Source organism: Labrus mixtus, chromosome 7, assembly GCF_963584025.1.
Source record: "Labrus mixtus chromosome 7, fLabMix1.1, whole genome shotgun sequence".
In the NCBI taxonomy this organism is placed as follows: Eukaryota; Metazoa; Chordata; class Actinopteri; order Labriformes; family Labridae; genus Labrus; species Labrus mixtus.
The window spans coordinates 12076692-12094922 of record NC_083618.1 but is presented as its reverse complement, the minus strand read 5'-3'; the positions used below and the strand labels follow the sequence as shown (position 1 = coordinate 12094922).

Genomic DNA, 18231 nt, shown 5'->3' with positions numbered 1-18231 from the left:
TGTGTGCAATTTAGACAGTATGAAGAAGTTGGCCTGCAATTTTTGATGAATTCAATCTTCTCTTAGGGTGCAGTCTAAACACCTGTCTTATGAAATAGACGTAGAACTTTCAATAGTATCAATCATTAAAATAACAATTTCATTTAAAATAAAATCTTTAAATGGGTAATTTGTGTAATGGAGTTGTAGTTCTATTAATATGCCAGGGTTTACTGAGTCACTGACGGCACAATGTTATATCTTTTCTTGTAGCCCAGAAATCCTGGAGATGCCTCTGAGATCAAGTGCAATATCGACACCAAACAGTATATGGCACATTGCGAGAAAAACTGACTTGTGTCTCTATGAAGTAGACAAAGAGGCGTAAGCCCTAAACATACCAATTGTTGCATTATTTGTTTAACTTAGAGTACCCACAACTCTTAAATAAATTCAAACCTAAAAGAGGGTTAAGAGTGTTTGACAGACTGCAGAGATGTTACATTAAATCCACTGTTTCATGCTCTGGCCTTTAAATATTAGATGTAAAGGGGTCCCTTCACATTTATCAAAGAATCAGCAAAAAAAGAAGAAAAGGGGCAGCTGCAACACACACATACAAACAAACACATGGCATGCTAACTACACTTTCTTCCTTGCTCAAGGGAGCATGTGAGTTTAATTATCTTTACACCGCAGAGTTTGTCTTCATCTTAGAGAGCATTTTACTGTTTCTAAACCTCCATCCATTGTGAGGTCCATTCTTTTACAAAGCCTGTGTGTAAAATTACCTGCTGGTGGATGAAAGCTGACCTACGCTGGGATCCAGTCCAACTTCAACTTTATTTCACCAGTATTGACTGGTCATAGGAGATGAGGGAAATTAAGATGAAAGATTTATCACTTTGAAGATCTTTGTTGATAAGGAAGAGGAAAATCAAATGTAAGTTTAAAACCTGATAGCTCTCGCTGCCGATTTCCAACCACAGAAGTGTTTTATCATATCACAACAGAAGACAGCAGCTATAGTAATACAGAGCACCAAGCTTTACCAGCATCAATTTTCAACCATCCAAAACCTCAAGCAGCAAACTCTAGGAGGGTGTACTTGAGAGGAGATAAGTGATAATGTGAGGCAATGACTAAAGTGACATTGATTTGTATGGCTGGATAGTGAATGAATGGTGAGCTAGCTATAACGTACACTAACATGTCATTGACTATAGCAATCACATGGATTTTTTAAAACCTATCTACCTATTTCATTTTGCAAGCTGTGTTACTGAAGACAGAGAGCTGTAGGTTTATTCACCCCCTAAGCCGAGCCAATAACACCCAGAAACATTGTTATCATTCAGAATCAATATAACAATCTTACACGATGGATAACACAGACAGCAAAGATCAGACTGAAGAAGATACAGCCATGGATAGACATGATTAATAAAACTGAAAGCAAAGAGCAACTGATAAACAAACCAACTAAATACAGCCTCAACAGCACAAATATAACAGGAACAGATCTATCTAATATCAGAGGTCATATTTTAATGATTAATTTGAGGAATCTTTTGTATCGATAAGTGGTTCCTCTTATCTTTTTACTGATCTTGTCCACTACATGTGTGATTAATATTTTTCCAGCTATCTGTTAGCTGTAAAACCTACTAATCAGTTTCTATAGGAGGATGTGGACAAGGGCACGCTCAAACTGCTGTGCCTGATAAATACATGGTGGCAGCTATGTCTGAAAATTTAAATCATCATCATCATCAACCTTTATTTAAGTTCTCGGAGAGCTCATTGAGGGCGACCCTCATTTACAATGATGCCGAGAAAACATACATTAATGATAAACAACGAGAAATGAGATAAAGCTACTACAGAAAATAAAATCAATAAAAGAGCAATAAGAACAATAAAATACATACACTAAAATAATTGAAAAGCTTGAAATTACTACAGTGATAAGTCAGTAATTAAAATCAAAACAGTTACAGTCAGGTATTGGGCGGTTAAAAATAATATTTCTAAAGTGTCCATAAGGGGTTAAAGGGGCTCAAATTCAGGTCCTGTTGTAAAATGTTCCAGGAGTTTGCAGCACTAACACTAAAAGCAGTTTTTCCCAGGTCAGTCCTGGCATGAGGAACCTGGAGAACCAGCCTCTCTCTCGAGCGGGTTACAAATGGAGCAGGGTTCAGATGTAACAAGGAGGTGATATATGATGGAAGCTTTCCAGTAAGGGCTTTATAGATAAAAAGATTCCAGTGGTTATTGCGTCTCTCAGTGAGGGAGGGCCAACCAACTTTATTATGAAGAATGCAGTGGTGAGTCATGTTGCTATCACCGGTAATGAATCTAAGCGCAGAATGGTAAACAGCATCTAAGGGCTTTAGCATAGTGGAAGAGGCATGCCTATAGACCACATAACCATAATCCAAAACTGAGAGAAAAACTGCTTCAATTATCCTTTTCGTTAAGTGCAACTTGGAGAACATAAAGGAATGTTGCAGGTTCTCCATGGCAAGCTGAGCAGAATTAGCAATACAGTACAATATTGTATCATCTACATATAAGTGCTGTGCATAGATCTGAACACAGACTGATGTGGGCTTAGAACAGAGTTTATTGAGAGAAATTCCTTGAGTTGGTGATTTACGAGAGACTCTAATATTTTTGCTAAGCAGGGCAATTTGGAGATTGCAGAGTTGAAGGCAAGCCACAGGGCTATTTTCAGGCACTGGAGACAAGGATATAGTTAAAATGCCTGTATTTTAATCAGGAAAAAACACCAACAATCAGGAAAAAACACTGAAAAGTTTAGACCACACTGGTTCTTCAAGGTGTCTGAGTGCATGAAGAAGACCCTAAGTTGTCGAAACAGGTTGGCATTTTTTTCTGATTGTTAGTGTTTCTACCGTAAATGTCCTGATTAAGGCATTTTAACTAAAGATAATCAAGTGGTTTCCTTCCTACCCTTAGATAATATATTTTATCTGCACTTGGCATTACCTGGAGTCAACCACCATGCTCTGATAGCACCAAGTTTTCATCTTTTTAACTTAGTAGAAAAAAGTAGAAAAGGACATTTACAACTGTTTTGACAAAATCATCCATGTCTCATGACAGTCCTATAAAGAAACCTTCTATCGCTGTCACTAAAAGATAAGGATATTGTTTTTTTGCACTTTTTTAACCAAAAATCAGTCATTATTATTCTTCTTGATAATGGGCTTTGCTCTGCTTTGTTTAATAACCAGACAACTCCTCACAGTGTGGGGAACCTCAAGGTTATATTCTGGGTCCTCAATTATTCTGTATTTAAATATGTTAACGAATAACAAATTTTTATTTTACTCATGGATCCAGCAAAAATCCAGCAAGAACATATACAACTGACAATATGACTCCTCCCCAAAAACTATATTCTACTGTATCAAATGTTGTCTGTAACACAGTTTCTAAAGAGGATACGTTAAGATAATATAGATCACGGGATCTCACAAGAGAATTAACTGAAATAATTAATTAGTACAAATTGTTTTCTTTGGGACATTTCTGAAAAATAATCTGATGGAAAGTTGATCCACAGTAGAATCTTACTCTGCAGTTGAGTCAGAAAATTAAGCAGTTATTTTTGACTCGCACCTCAGTTTTTAAGGTCATATTGAAAGAGTAGTCCTGACTTGTTTTCCTTCAACTGGTTTATGACTCTGATCATTTCATTCCTTGGAGAGATTTGTTCATTCTTTGATGTTTATTATGACTGTGTCCTTATAAAGCTTGTTGTATAGTCTTCAGCTAATGCAAGCTTCTGCACTACAACAAAGCCATCACATGGGCTTTATTCTAGCTCCCAACAAGCATCTTAAAATATTTTGGAGTCATGGACATTTATTCAAAAACTGGCCTTAATACCAAAATCTGATGAGTCAAATTAATTAAAACATGTGTACATTGAAATATAAAGTAAGAATTACTTTCAGTGAGTCTACATATAATCTGGATTGGCCAAATTACCTTTTTTCTCATGCCAAATGTTGACTCTATAGCAAGTGTATGACTCTGTCCTCCTGTCTGGATGACTCGTGTTTAAATAGTAGCAGACACTAAGTACAAATAAGAATCAATATGAAAAGTTATGTTTCAACACTGAGTTAAAAGAGTTGCACCCTGATGCTAAAGCTAATCCAGAGTACCGGGCATCAGCAACTTCTTTCTGCCTCCTCCTTTCATCCTTGAACACTTTGATAAAAAAACATGAACAAGCTCTCCCTACAGGCCCTCCTTTCAAGCAGAGCAGGTGTTTGATCCTTTACATGATGCCAGGAACCTGAGTGTAAATCTTTGGCTGTCGGCTGCTCCTGAATACGGATGAGACTGAAGTGTTCAGGACACAGAGGAGTTGATGCAGAACGGTTCATGTCCTGATGACAGAAGAAGGTTTTCTACATGACAGGCTACAAAAAGTGCAACAATTCCTGTTTCACGGCTAGGGCTGCCACAGCCAACTGAACTCCACTGAACTAGAAACACAAACACATACTAGATTTTTTAACTATTCTGAAGCATTTTGAATATAAATAGTATAATTATTAATATATAGTATATTATAATAGAATATAATTTCTTAAAAGATAGACTGAGTCATCAGCTCTTTTATAATGACATCTTTGCCGCTGCCACTCTATTACAGAAGGTCCTTTAAATGTTCCTTGACATTCTCCTGCCAGACTACTAGATCTTACGCAAGAAATGAAAATCTGAAAGGATCACAGATGAGAAAAGAAGGGCACTGCTCGCTGGTTTAAAAAGAGCAATGTAACTAGAGAGAGTATGGTGCAATCTCTTAAACTCCAGAAGAGAAGACAGCGTGGGATTATTAATGATAGAGACTTAGTCGGTCCATTTTTGTCTATTAGTATGAATCTAGCCATTGACAGAGAGACACAATGATGACCATTAAATGTGACGTTGAGAGGGGGGGAATCTGGGACAGCAGGGTGTAAGGGGAAGTCATGCAATGTGCTACTCTTTCAGGGGTCTCCCTTCAAGGGAACACTCCATTTAAAAATGTCCCAGTGACGGGAGCTCTCCGCCGTGATCACGCTTTAGGTCCAATCGGCCAGAGAGACTGAAAAGAGACGGGAAGAGCTTCTGAATAAACCAGCGTGTTTGTTATGCATGACTGACACACCCAGGTCACATCAAAGGGTGTGCTGCTGCCTACGAATCAATTACACTATACTCTAGTACTTTAAAAGGTGAGTTTGATTTCCTGCAATGTGGACTCAATACAACAATACTGAGAATTGCAAAACACTCCTCTATTAGATCTTAACGTGACACCCACTTGCCATCTTTTTAGGAGCTTTAATGAATTGGTCTATGTCCAAGATGAGGAGCAAACTTTTACCAAACATATTGTAACTGAAACTAATCTATCCTTTGTTTTCTGATAATTCATTGTACTCTCTTTTTCTGGCAACTGCATTTATTACAGTTAAACAATTCTCTTAAAGTCACAGAGAGCTGCAGGCTGATCTGAACTAAGCTAAGCAGCAATTCCTGAACATGCTGCAGGGTGTTGGTTTCATGACCTCAGATCTCCCTGAGATCTGATTTTACAAACAATAAAAAAAAGAGGATCACACAGGAAAGAGGAAAAATAGCTCAAACTGCTTCTTTTTTTGAGACTCCTAAATGAGGCTTTGATTTATCTTTCTTTTCTGTGTCCATTGAGAAATGTTTGTTTTTTGGCAAGCAGCGTGAAGTTGAATGGAAATGAAATGACAGTCACGTACACTGAAGGGGGGTTGTCTGACCTAGTTGGGTGAAACACAGCAGCCTGAGGCCACAAGCTTCCTTGGCCCTGGTTACATTTCAGGTCAATTCTTCTGCATTTATCCCTACTCTCCTTTTTGTAGCTTATCCCTCCTCTGTCTTCCCCTCTCTGTTTTTCCCCTCTCTTTCTCTTTCTGCCAATGTCAGCATGAAATATGTAGCAGTTATTTATCAGGCAAGCACAGTTGATACAGACGTTCCAGTGCTCGGGGAAACTCACTTGAAGTGCTGGTGCTCTCTGGAGGTGCGGATCTTGGCGGAGTAGCGCTCAGCCAGCTTGTCCAGGCCTCTTGAGTACTCAAGCTGGAGCTCGGCCTTTCTGCGGAAGAACTCCTGAAGGTCCTGCAGCAGCTGCAGCCGGGACTCTGACTGTTGCTCCAGACATCTGAACTGCTCCACCAGCTGGTTACGGATCTCTGCGTATCAAAAAGAAAAGACCACCTTCAGAACAAATTGAACCTCTCAAGGGGAGCTGGCTTACATGCTGGGCCTCACTTATGTCTGCCAGACAGTGCTGCAGGTCAACATTTTACCCAAAGTATCACATGATGTAGTTAACAGAAACATGTGAGGATGCAGCGAAGAACAACAACTAATATAATAACTAAGTCATCATAATTGGATAAAACCGGATGTCAAAGTCGATTTGTCTGCCGTCTGTGAATGTGCGCCTACTGTGTGTGTGTAGTAGGAGGGAGGGAGTGTGGGGGTGTCTAAATGCTGGGGTTGCACACGTGCATATGAGATGCATGTCTGATGATTGCAGCAGACAGCACGGAAAATATAAAATAGGTCAGCTTCTAAAAAGCATTGTGCTGAGCGAGCCTTCAGAGAAGTTTGTTGTGAAAAAAAATTTGCAGGCAATTTTTTCATTGCAAGATCACTGTGGTTTTCTGCTTGGAAATCTTTGCTCCTATTTCTAGTCTGAGAATGAGGAAACAAATTCTGTTTTAGTAATACATTTGAATGATAATTTACAGATAAGTTCAGATTTTACAATTAAAAGTTTTTCATTAAAATTATTAAAATATTATAATTCAAGTGAACAATTTAATTTAGTTAAAATACATTTTTGTAAGCTGTTTGTCAACAGACATGGTTTCCTTGTGTTAAAGTTAAGCAAAACTAAAATGATTAACGTTTATCCCATGTTGTGAAATCATTTAGATTAAAGTTAGTCAATCACAGTTTTCAAAATCACCAGGTATAAATATCCAGACTACCAGCTGGAGAGTTTGTATTGACAGATAAAGGGCTAAAAAAAAACTCCACTGAAGTATGGGCCTTGGAGCCATTGTATAAAATCCCATCAAATACCCTTTGTTTCTAATCCAACCCACTTTTTTAAGTCGTTCATCTGACCCCTTCACTTTTGCCATGTCACAAACTCAGCACATCTCTCTCTGCAGCCTGTGTTATTTTCAGTCAGAGAGCAGTAACATACAGAGAACCGAGCAGGTCAGTGGGTCACATAGTGTCAACACACGTTCAGCAATTATCTAAATGTTGGTCATTGGTTCACCTGCTGCTTTTCACCATGCTTTGTTCACGAACAAAATCTCTGACTGACAGCAGAATCACTTTTTGATTAGCAAAGCGCTAATGTTAGCTAACATAAGCAGCATAGTAGTGAGATGAGGAGGGAGGCTGTACGACATACATTGGTATTAGTACTGCTCTTTATGTTGGCTTATAATCTCTTGGTTTGATTTATTTTGCTGAAAGTCAAAAACAAGCATGCTGATAAACCAAATTAAAACCCTGTCAACTTAGATCTCAGAGAAAGCAGCTAAAGGTGCCAATGACATGAGACCACATCTTAAACCCACACACATTCACTAACAGGGGCTTTAAACCAAGCGTCTCCTGCTGTGAGACAATATTAGGCAGTTGAGTAACAATGAGAAGGCTGAAGATTCCACTATGACCGACTGTTTAAACCATGCATATGATTTCTGTGCACTGAAAAGAAACTCTGTAGAAATGTATCAACGGAAAAGATGTCCCAGTAGAAGAAAAGCCCCTTTGTTTACTTCTAAATGCTGTTTCTGTATCGAGAATAAAGGATTTCAAAAATGCCTCCCCAAACGGCTGTGAGTGAAAATGTGAATGAAACAGCACGAACGAGAGGGGCAGAGTAAATATGGAGTCCCTTGCTGTTCGGAAAAGTACCCCTCCTGGTCCCCATAGTTGCCCAGTTGCCTGGTTACATGCCTCTGGAGGCATTTGAAAGAGAGCAAGCCAGTTCCCTGTTCTGACAGTCACAGCAGTCAGTCAGTTTAGCATAATGGCCGAGGACAAGGACAACTTTCTGTGCTTTGAAATACTCAATAAACAGTCCGTGCTGATAAACAACGCAGCAATCAGGTTCAAAAATAGAATGAATTATGACTGTGATAGACTCCTGTGCTTACATACCACTGAACATCAGCATTTGTTGACATTAAGCCTTTGTAATCACACAGTGACAATGCAAAAGAACAGATAGACTAAGTGAGGAGCAAAACTAAATTGATTTAAATGAATTATTTTATCAGTGCAACATCAAATAGACTCTTGATATTTGTATCTGCTCTCCTGTGAGCAGGTTATTTTTAGAATGTAAACTGTTACTAGGGACTGTGCAGTACTGCACTACATTCAATGAATGATTCAGGCCTTTGCAGAGTGATGCATAATTATGAGGAAGCAGGCAAGGAGTTCAAGTGAATAATATAGGGAGAAATAACCCTCAAAAGCTGACGGGGGTTTCTTTTAATCTTTTTAAAATGATAATAAAAGAGTTGAATGTCTGAACATAAAATACAGTCATATGCTGAAACTGGTTTTCTTCCTGGTAACAGTGATTAGCCAATGAGGATAAACTGTTCCACACGCAGAGGCTTTTAGACATTTTTATAATACCCGTCTTTAATAATGTTCATTTTACCCTTTACTCTATATGGTTAACATGTGGACTTTAAGAAGCATAAATATTTTTTTTAAAGAGACTTAAAGACAATTTTGACTGTGTGAATGGTAAAAAAAAAAGAAATTCTCTATCTGTTACCCCCTACATCTGTTTGGAAATCAGCCATACAGACCAAAACTGTTCTGTTCCAGGCTGTAAACACGCCCAATTCTGTTGTTAAGCTTGTCATTTTCACAAGGAACCTAATAGAGATTAATCAAAGACTGTAAATATTAATAAACGAAGCCTGAGTGACGTCACCCATCTGTTACGGCAAGGGGCTCCGGAGGTTCATCGGCAGCCGCCGCCATGATGGAAATCCTGCCTAACTTTCAGTCAACCTAACGCCAGGCTTAGAGCCGAAGCTGAGGCGGGTTTTAAGCCTCTTGATGAACTGTTACATCGCGCCCAACTGTCATCAGGTCAGCTACGCGCCTAACTATGGATAAAACGTATATTTTTCCAAATCAAAAGAGAGCCGACTAATCATACCTGTTTTGTTTTTTGTCCCGGGCTTTAAACATGTTTAATTATGCTGTAAAAACAGCTTTTTTGCCAGTCATGTGTACGTCACTTCTGGTGTTCCCGAAGCCAGCCTCAAAGAATTTGCGCTTGAGATTAACCCACTTTTAGATTCAACCTCAAGTGGCCATTCGAAGAACTGCATCTTTGCATTTGCACATTGGCTTCACTTTCATATAAGTTTGAGATATTTATGCAAAAAAAAACGATTAATACTGATTTCGTCAATAACAGTAACACTAAAACGTTTTAAATACATCAATATAAATTCAAGCCACCAAAGTACAGAATGTTCCTCAAATGGATCAGCCACATTGTGGCGTGTGAGAACAGAGTGAAGGTTCATGGCGTAGAAAAGGAAAGTATAGCACCCTCAGCTGTTATAAAGCCATGACCTCCTCTTTTACCCTGCAGATTCAAAACAACAACCCGTGTCCACCCACCAAGTTCAACACAGCATGCATGTCTGTGGTGGCTGCCTGGATCCTTGACAGATAATACAACAAAAAGGGGGGAAACTATCAGCCACTTTTGCCTTGCAGGGTTTCCTGTTAGGCTCCTGTGCTGCTGTAGAGGACAGAGCACCCAACATCATGTAGAGAGGATCCCACTGTCACTGCTGTACCATGCTCAGATTAGCATGGCACGGGTCTTTTCAGTGGCCAGCAGCAGTCTCTGGGGCTGTGTCTGCAGTTAGCCATGCGTAGCTAGTCACATGTCACCTAACTCAGACTGACACGTTGACATAATTTGGTACAAATCAACGCTGTGTTCTGTGAACGCTTGTCTTCTGAATGCAGTAATGGCTATAGTATGCCTTTAAAGTCTATTTGCTTGAGTTCACATTTCTTCCTCCGCACAAATATCTCTGACAAGGAAAGGCATCACGGTTTGTGCAGCCACAGGACAGGAAAATCTAGTGTGTGGTGTGCAGAATTCCAAGCATTTTTCCATTTAAATCTTAGTAAACCCTGGGCATGTTATACCTGTCAACACAACATGAGAGATGTTACCAAGACAATAAAAAAACAATACTAGTTAATTGTAGTAACGCAACTTTGACATTCAAGACAGTATCAGTCTGAACATTCTTTCTTTATGATGAATCAACACAGAGAGGTTAGTCTAGTCATTGAGGATTGTGTTTAGTGAATATGGTGGTTATACAAACAGAGAGATGCGGGATCGCCATCATCAGTTAAGGGAAATTACATCTCTGAAACAGAGTCATTAAAGATGTTACAAAGTGTTCAAATTCTCACAGGATTTTTTTTTTTATTGAAATTCAGATCAGACACCATTATCTGTTATCCAATATCTGGTAGCCATTTATGGTTTAGTTCCACATGGCTACATGTTTCCTTATCGGAAACACAAATCTTATGAATAACTGTCTACAGCATACTCTATTAAAGCAATTTGTGCACATGACTAAAACAGCTGGACTTCAAACAGATCACTTGGCATTAGAGATAATGTTGCCTCCAGCTACGAGCACAATATAATGCATCATGAAGGGTATCCCCTCATTTCCTCGTGTTTTGGTTTAGGGATCAGTAAGTGTAGAGATACTTCATACTTATTTTCTACACTCACTCGAATGACATTTTTCCACTGAAATAAAGAAAACAGCATGAGGTGCTGCTGAGGAGGGCAAATGGTGTTTTAGTTTCAAACAATACAAGTATTTCATCTAATGATAGTGACTCAGTGATGACTGTTAAAACACAAAGCAGTATCTCCTGCTGCTTGTGATTGATTATTTAGTCATCAATGAATCAGGAAAGCCATGTGACAATTATTGCAAATACAGGCCCCAACATGTAAAGCTTTAAGATCAAAATACATAACAAGCATTGCTTAAACGTGACTGAGACCCGGCTGTTTGCTAAAATATGTCTTGTTGAAATATAACACACAGTGTATTAAGTCCATGCCTGACTGAACTGCTGTACAGTCAGCATTCAGCTTTATTGGTGGCCAGTGTCAGTGTCAGAGTAAAGCTCCCACAACTTCGAACTGATCTAAGCCCAGTTTGCAAATGAGCTTTAGATGTCAGCTTAAAAGCTTTTCCTGAAACTGAGACAAGAGACGGAGCTCTGATGGCTCTCTACCAGCCACAAAGTCAGTGTGGACAGAGAGAGAGAGGGAGAGAGAGAGAGAGAGGAAGAGTGAGACAGTGAAAGAGTCAAACAAATAAATAGACAGACAAGGAGAAAGTAAATCACACCTCAGTCGGCTAAATGCTAATCATACCATTCATACCACACACATGCTGACAAGCTTTGGTAATTTCCTCTTTATACATGTACATAAGCAGTAATGTCTCTATTAAGTAGCTAAAAGGAACATTATTGATAAAATGTTTGAATATTTACTTAAATGCATGGATGAGCATGGCGGCGTCAACACTAATATTGCTCCTATGCACCTCTCATTGATTTGGCATACATTCAAACATTCTGTACAGGGCGGGGACAATAATGTCATTTAAAATTAACAACATAGCATATTTCAATGCAGGGGGCTCCCCTATGCACGTAACAGCATAAGTGCACACACGTTTTAAATGTGGACAAGGACGAGGAAGCTTTGGAGAACTAAGCAAGAATAAGCTAGATTTCGAAACATTTGGAACAAAAACTTGTTAAAGCCACTCCCATGAATGTGCACTTCCTTACCATACTGAAGGACAAGTAAACAAAAGACAATTGGAGAGAAGAACAGGTTCAGATGACCTACCTTACCAAACTACCTTTCCCCGCCATTACTGGACTACTTGCTTACTAGCTTTAGATTGTGGACAACTATGCATACAGGAAGGAAGGTGGATATAGACAGGCAGTTTAACTTGGATTTCATGATTGCTGTAGACATGAAAATAGAATTTAACCATTACAAGAGAATACAAAAAAAAGTATTATCCAGTTTAAATGTTGAGAAAACAAGATTTACTTTATAGAGTTATATCTAAAACTACCACGGAAATAATACACAGGATAAGCAATACCAAGTTAGATATGTAAGCCTGCATGAAACACAACTGCTTTAAAATCTCAATGAGTCGGGGGAAATGAAAGCGTGAAACAAGTTTAGCAAAAATAATTTTAAAAAAAATAATTGAAGAGGGGATTTATAGTACTCTCATATCTGTATAGCCTACTCAATGTGAGGCTATAACCATAAACCACTTAGCTTAGCGTAAAGATTGGGAAAAGTGGGGAAGCAGCTAGCGAGCATTTTTCAAAATGTAAGCTAGCTAGTAAGCTTCCCAGTAGTGCTACAATATCTACAATTCACTTAGCAGACACTTTTGTCCAAAGCGATGTACATCAGCGAGTAAGTAACACAAGCAAGTATCTAGAAAAGAGGAAACAATGTCAGTAAGTGCAAGCGATCAGCTTTGAGTCTGTTTGTTTAGTCTACAAAAAAATGGTAGAGACAAAAATTGTTTAGACAACTTTTACATCTGGTCAGCTTCTTTTCAACAAAAGGAAATTTACTGTACTTGGCAAAGTGCTAGCTTACTGTATGTTACTCCTGTTTGTATGTTTTTCTTAGCTAAGCTAACTGTCAGGTTAATGTATCTTCATATGAGTCAATAGATATGAGAATGAAGATGACCTCGTGTTTTTATCAGACGTAAATTGTTGATATTGATCAAATAATCTAAATTATGTGAATGGCCGAAAAATGTCACTGTAGGCTGTAGGCCTAGCATACATCAAATTAGCTTTTTAGGCCTAGAGAAGCATTTAATATGTACTTAATCCCTTTAATCCCTTAAATCATGTGTTTCAATTACCACATGCTATGGCATTCATTTAATAAAACCTAGCCTACACTTACTAAAGTGTAGAAACTGCAGCTAGAGGACCACACAGACAACTTGAGATTGATCCATCATCATCCATGTTTGAAGTATTAGCTGCAACCCAACACACACCCTAAGTTCAGTTTGATGTTTTCTTTTCCATGGTCCACTTGATTTGTCTGGGTGTTCATACTCTATAGTCACGTTAGTTGATTTGAAACAAAGTGAGCTCAAAGCAGGAGCTGGTTTCACACCCTCACTATAATCTGAGTTATACTTTACTTTAAATACTCGTGTGACTTCTGCATTTATCCTGGTCTAAAATGGTAACATATTCAAGAGGAAAGCAAGTACGGTCTTGCTGTCTCTGTGAATAAAACCTGACACATGAGCAAAACCACAACCATGAGAAGGTGATGCATAACGTGTTAGAGTTGACACTGCTGGAAGTCATCTTAAAAGCTGAGAAGACAAGCCACCTATATACATCCTGCAATGTCTGTTCCAATCTGTTGTCAGTGTTCCTCACTTGCTTCTCTCTCTGGGTGGTTTATCCAGTCACATCTTTAGCGGTAGACAGTAAAATCCTTTCATGCTTCATAATTCATACAGACAGCATACATTATGTATGGACTTTATGAACTGTTTGCAGTGTGATCTTCTTGAGCATTTCCTCTCCCCCCTTGATACTACACTTTGTCCTGGAGTCTCATATACGTGCTCTTCCAATAGTGTCCTGTAAAATGGTGTTGATCCACACAATACAAATGTAAATTTTGACCTGTCATTTAGGAAGATGTTCTGCAGTGTACCCAGATGTCTCCAAATCATCCGCATGAGTACTTGAGGTGCATGACCTCCAGTCTATTAGAAAGCTTATCCAAGGTGAACTGGTGCATTCCCTTGTAGGGTGTGCAGCATGAAACAATCTGACAGAAACACCAGATGCACTTTGAAACTAATGATCAAGCACCATTGGCTTACATGGCCACACATGAAGGGCTAGGCATGTTGTGGATCTCACAGTCATCTTGTGCAAAACAGGTTCAACCAAGTTGTGTCTTCATTGTTGTATGACAGAATTCAAGAAATAGACGCATCCCTGTTAAAATTAGATTCATTTTTGTTGACATTCCCCAGTAGATATGCTGAAAAAAAAAATAAACGACTGACATCTATAACTGTACAAATCTGTCCCACCCTACAGCTACAGCACTGCACACTTGAAAGCCATACAAAGCTTGAAGTTACGCAATAGTGCCTTCACACACACACACACACACACACACACACACACACACACACACACACATACACACACAGAATAACAATACGATCAGGCCTGCACGTTACCAACCTTTCACTTGGGTCTCATATTCGGCAATAATCTCTTTGTCCTTCTTGACTTTCGCCTGAGATGACATGTTGAGGAGAATGGGATTGTGCAATCCTCGAGCAGCAATCAGCGTCTCCGTTGCCACAATGCAGCGATTTGCCCGTCTGCAGTCCTCTCCGGAGTAGTTGAGCAACAATCAGATGCGAATCATTGCCCGCCTGACTCAACTTCTTCCTCTTCGTGGATTAAACGCACTTGAGGCTCTGCGAGGTTGCCTTGCTGCGTTGGAGGCGACGTTGATCTAAAAGTGCATAATGATAATCTTCCTTCCTGACCACTCCTCTTCAGCAGCGCTCTTCAGTGGATCGGAAAACAATTCACGTTTGATGTTCATTTCATGGCAGCCTCATAACATAGAGTCCCTTCTGCACAATACTGTCCAGTCTGCCTTTTTTACTCTCTCTCTCTCTATCTATCTCTCTCTCTATCTCTCTCTCTCTCTCTCCCTCCCTCCCTCTCTCTCTGCAAGTTCAATGCTGCTGCAGAAAAGGCTGAATGGACGTGAAAGTCAATGTGAGACTCCTCCCCCAACCCCCTCCCTCCTTTATTTCTTCACCAGTTTTATCCTCAAGGATGATTTCAGGTTTGTCTCAGTGAACTGATGTGCAGACCTGTGCCAGTAAAAGCGGTTAAAGTACCGTCCAACCCTGAAAGGATGCATGAACAGTTTAGTGATGAAGATTTGATTGTTTCCAGGACAACAACATTAACATGTTTACTGCACACACACACACACACACACACACACACACACACACACACACACACACACACACACACACACACACACACACAGAGTGGGTAACTTGACACAATTTTCCTTTTTTTATTCAAAGTAAAGCGTTGAGCTTGTTTTTGTACATTGATAACATAGGCTAGTTTTTGAGAAACAACACTGAAATAGGTGAAATACTGTCATCTTCATGCTGTAAGGAATAAACGATTTTGGGAGAAATCCGATGCTGGAACATTTGTTCAAGAGTCTCTATGTGGCACATCTAAAAAACAAATCATATAAACATAAAAATAAAAAAAGGACGATGTAGGCCTATAAGTATTAAAACATCTTACTTGGAGTAAAAAGATGAAAGAATCCAGCTGACAGAGAGCTGAAAGATGTTAGCCATTTACATGAAAAAGAAAAGATTAAATATGAATCGTTGATAGAAAGACTATCAGGTTACTCACATTTGACTTATAGACTTAAAGCTTCAACTTTCAGAATAAAAATTCAAAAAATTATACACAAAAACAACAATTTGCCCTTTAAAATAACTTGATTGTTACTTGATTATTCTCGGGTGTGGATGTGACCACTAGCTGACATTATAGACACTTGTTACAGAGAGAGGTGTTACAGATGACATGTGTTACCACTGCAGCACTCCCCCTTTAGAAAAAGAGGTAGGAGCTTCTTCCCAGAGAAAATCAGAGTTGACTGCATGTCAATGATCTGCTCTTTTCCCTCTCGTTGCTGTTCATCTCAGCAGAGTTTTCTGACAAAAAGATAAAATAAATCTTCCTGTGAATTCACAGTGAAACTGTGCACTACACTTTGATCCTTCGACTTCCCAAGCTGTGGCCGTGCCTCAAAGAAAAGCAAACTGGTGTATAGGACAGGGATAGTTGAGCCTGCCTGAGAGAAGATTGCATTTTGAACAGTGTCGAGAGATCCTAGTCCGCCTTTGCACCCAATTTTCAGGAAATCTGTGGGCTACTGTCAGCCTGTGGGAACTGTCAGAGCTGGGAGAGAGCCCAGGAGAAATCTGCAGGAGAACTATTCACTTCTCACCACCACGCAATCTCCACTTCAAACTCTAATTTCCTCAGCAAATGTTACTCACCAAATCTTGGCTGCACTGAGCCTGATAAAAATTGGGGTGGGCTTGAAAATAATTTGAAAAAGCTGTGTCTAACCAGGCAATGGAAAGTTTAACACCATCCACTTATGTGCCTTAACGAGAGGAATGATTATCACAGGGTCCACCTAGAAAAGATTAGGTTTCCTACAGGAGGCAGAACGATACTTTTCTGTGTAAATGTTCAAATTACAGCAGCCTGTATGCTGGAGTTATTCTGGTTTATGCCTGATGTTCACGATGCCATTTTAAAATGCAAGCAAAGACGAATCGTCCCAGAGTTATAGTGGTTATGTTTTATCTAACCTCATTTACTTTACGGGGATGTTTCCGTTTGGTTAACATCTGATTTTTGCCAGATAAACTGTTTTCAGTTCCTGATAAAATGCTGTGAGAAAGCGATTTGATTGTATCTCTCCATAAAACCTAAAAACACTTGCTGCTTTCCTTCCTCTTTGTTGAAATTCAGAGCAACTAATCTAACACACGGTATGTTTAGATGACTGATAAAATGATCAGTTTTATAGTGGTCGTTGTATCAAAATCATTAACATTATAAAAACAGATCCTAATCAGTGATAAGTCATGGTAATTGTATAATATTTGCTCTTATAGTTTAAGTCACTAGCTATTTATATGAGGAAGGTATTTATATTGTTTGTATACATTGTATGTCTATTGTGAGATTATTTAGTGTTGGGTTTTTCGATAAGATAAGACTTTTAAGAATTGGATGAAGATCTCATTGTGTATTGGGCTGTGTTATTGTGTTGGGAAGATGTCAGGGTCTGCCTGAGTCTGTACAAGATCATAAGGACGTTCTAGTTTAGCTCAGTTGATAAAGCAGGTGCCTCAGTACAGAGGCTGAAATCTTATCGCACTAGTGACAGATTGGACTCTGAACTGATGCTGTTTGTAGCATGTCATTCCCCTGTTATTTTCAGTTTATCTGGTCATTACCCCCTCACTCTCCCACACCACAATTCATCTCTCTCAAAAATATCCTGTCAAATAAAGGAAACATAACACCCACATTTAATTATGAAAAAAAAGGTTATGTGATCAGTGTTATAACCCCTGTCTGCTGTAAATGTTTTTTTATTTAAGGTGACATTTGTAAAGAAAATTTGAAATTGGTAATCAGCATTCAGAAGTTTTAAAAATGATCAGTGATATTTCTGGTTTACATAATATTTTTTTGTAATTGTATTTCATCCATTTTTGCATTCACAACTGCACTGTATTTAAAAGAGATTTTTTTTTCCTCTTTTTTATTTTTATTTATTTCTATCTTTTATTTCTCAAAGCCTCCCGTAGACAGTTGTTGCAAATTAATTTAGCTATAAACACCCAGAGCAGTGACTCTGGGACTTGTGCATGGTTAGGCTAAATGTTACAGCACCAATGTTACTGTATGTCGATGTCAAATGAACAAATAAAATAAAAATAATAAAATAAGGTGTGGACACTTCAGTGTATGGGTATGCGTAAGGGTTACGTTTATATGTTTCCCGCAGGAACCGATGTTCCGGGCTGTTGTTGCTGGTCAGGTAAAATAGAGAGGTGCACAAGTAATGTAAGCTAGCTGCAGACTAGCTGCTAGTGATGATGACTGTGTCGACATCTCTTCATTTGTGCATTTAACGTCCCTGAAGTAATTTCGTTAAGTCGTTATCATCAAACGTGCCTGTGTTTCTGTCACTCTCTAGTTTACTAAAAAAAATAATGTCCGTCTAGTAGTCACTTAAAATAGACCGTAAAGATAAATATCCTTGTTCAACTTTATGTTCTTAAATGTTGTCCGCTTTTTTTTTTTATCTGTCAAAGTCATTGTCATTTCAAGTTGAGCAGTTTCTTTAGGGTCTGC

The 18231-nt window shown here is 38.8% G+C and overlaps 1 protein-coding gene across 2 annotated transcripts in view; it reads right to left on the bottom strand.

Annotated features, from left to right (window-relative positions):
- LOC132978005 (SLIT-ROBO Rho GTPase-activating protein 3-like) overlaps nucleotides 1–14974 on the bottom strand; it is a 34986-nt gene extending 20012 nt beyond the window's left edge. For both annotated transcript variants that reach the window (XM_061042983.1, XM_061042984.1), the window contains exons 1-2: nucleotides 14467–14974; nucleotides 6044–6239 (exon numbers count right to left, since the gene is read on the bottom strand). In XM_061042983.1, coding sequence (XP_060898966.1) covers nucleotides 6044–6239; nucleotides 14467–14533 — 263 coding nt within the window. In that variant the 5' untranslated portion in view covers nucleotides 14534–14974. The remainder of the gene's footprint in view (nucleotides 1–6043; nucleotides 6240–14466) is intronic.
- Nucleotides 14975–18231: the final 3257 nt, after the last annotated feature.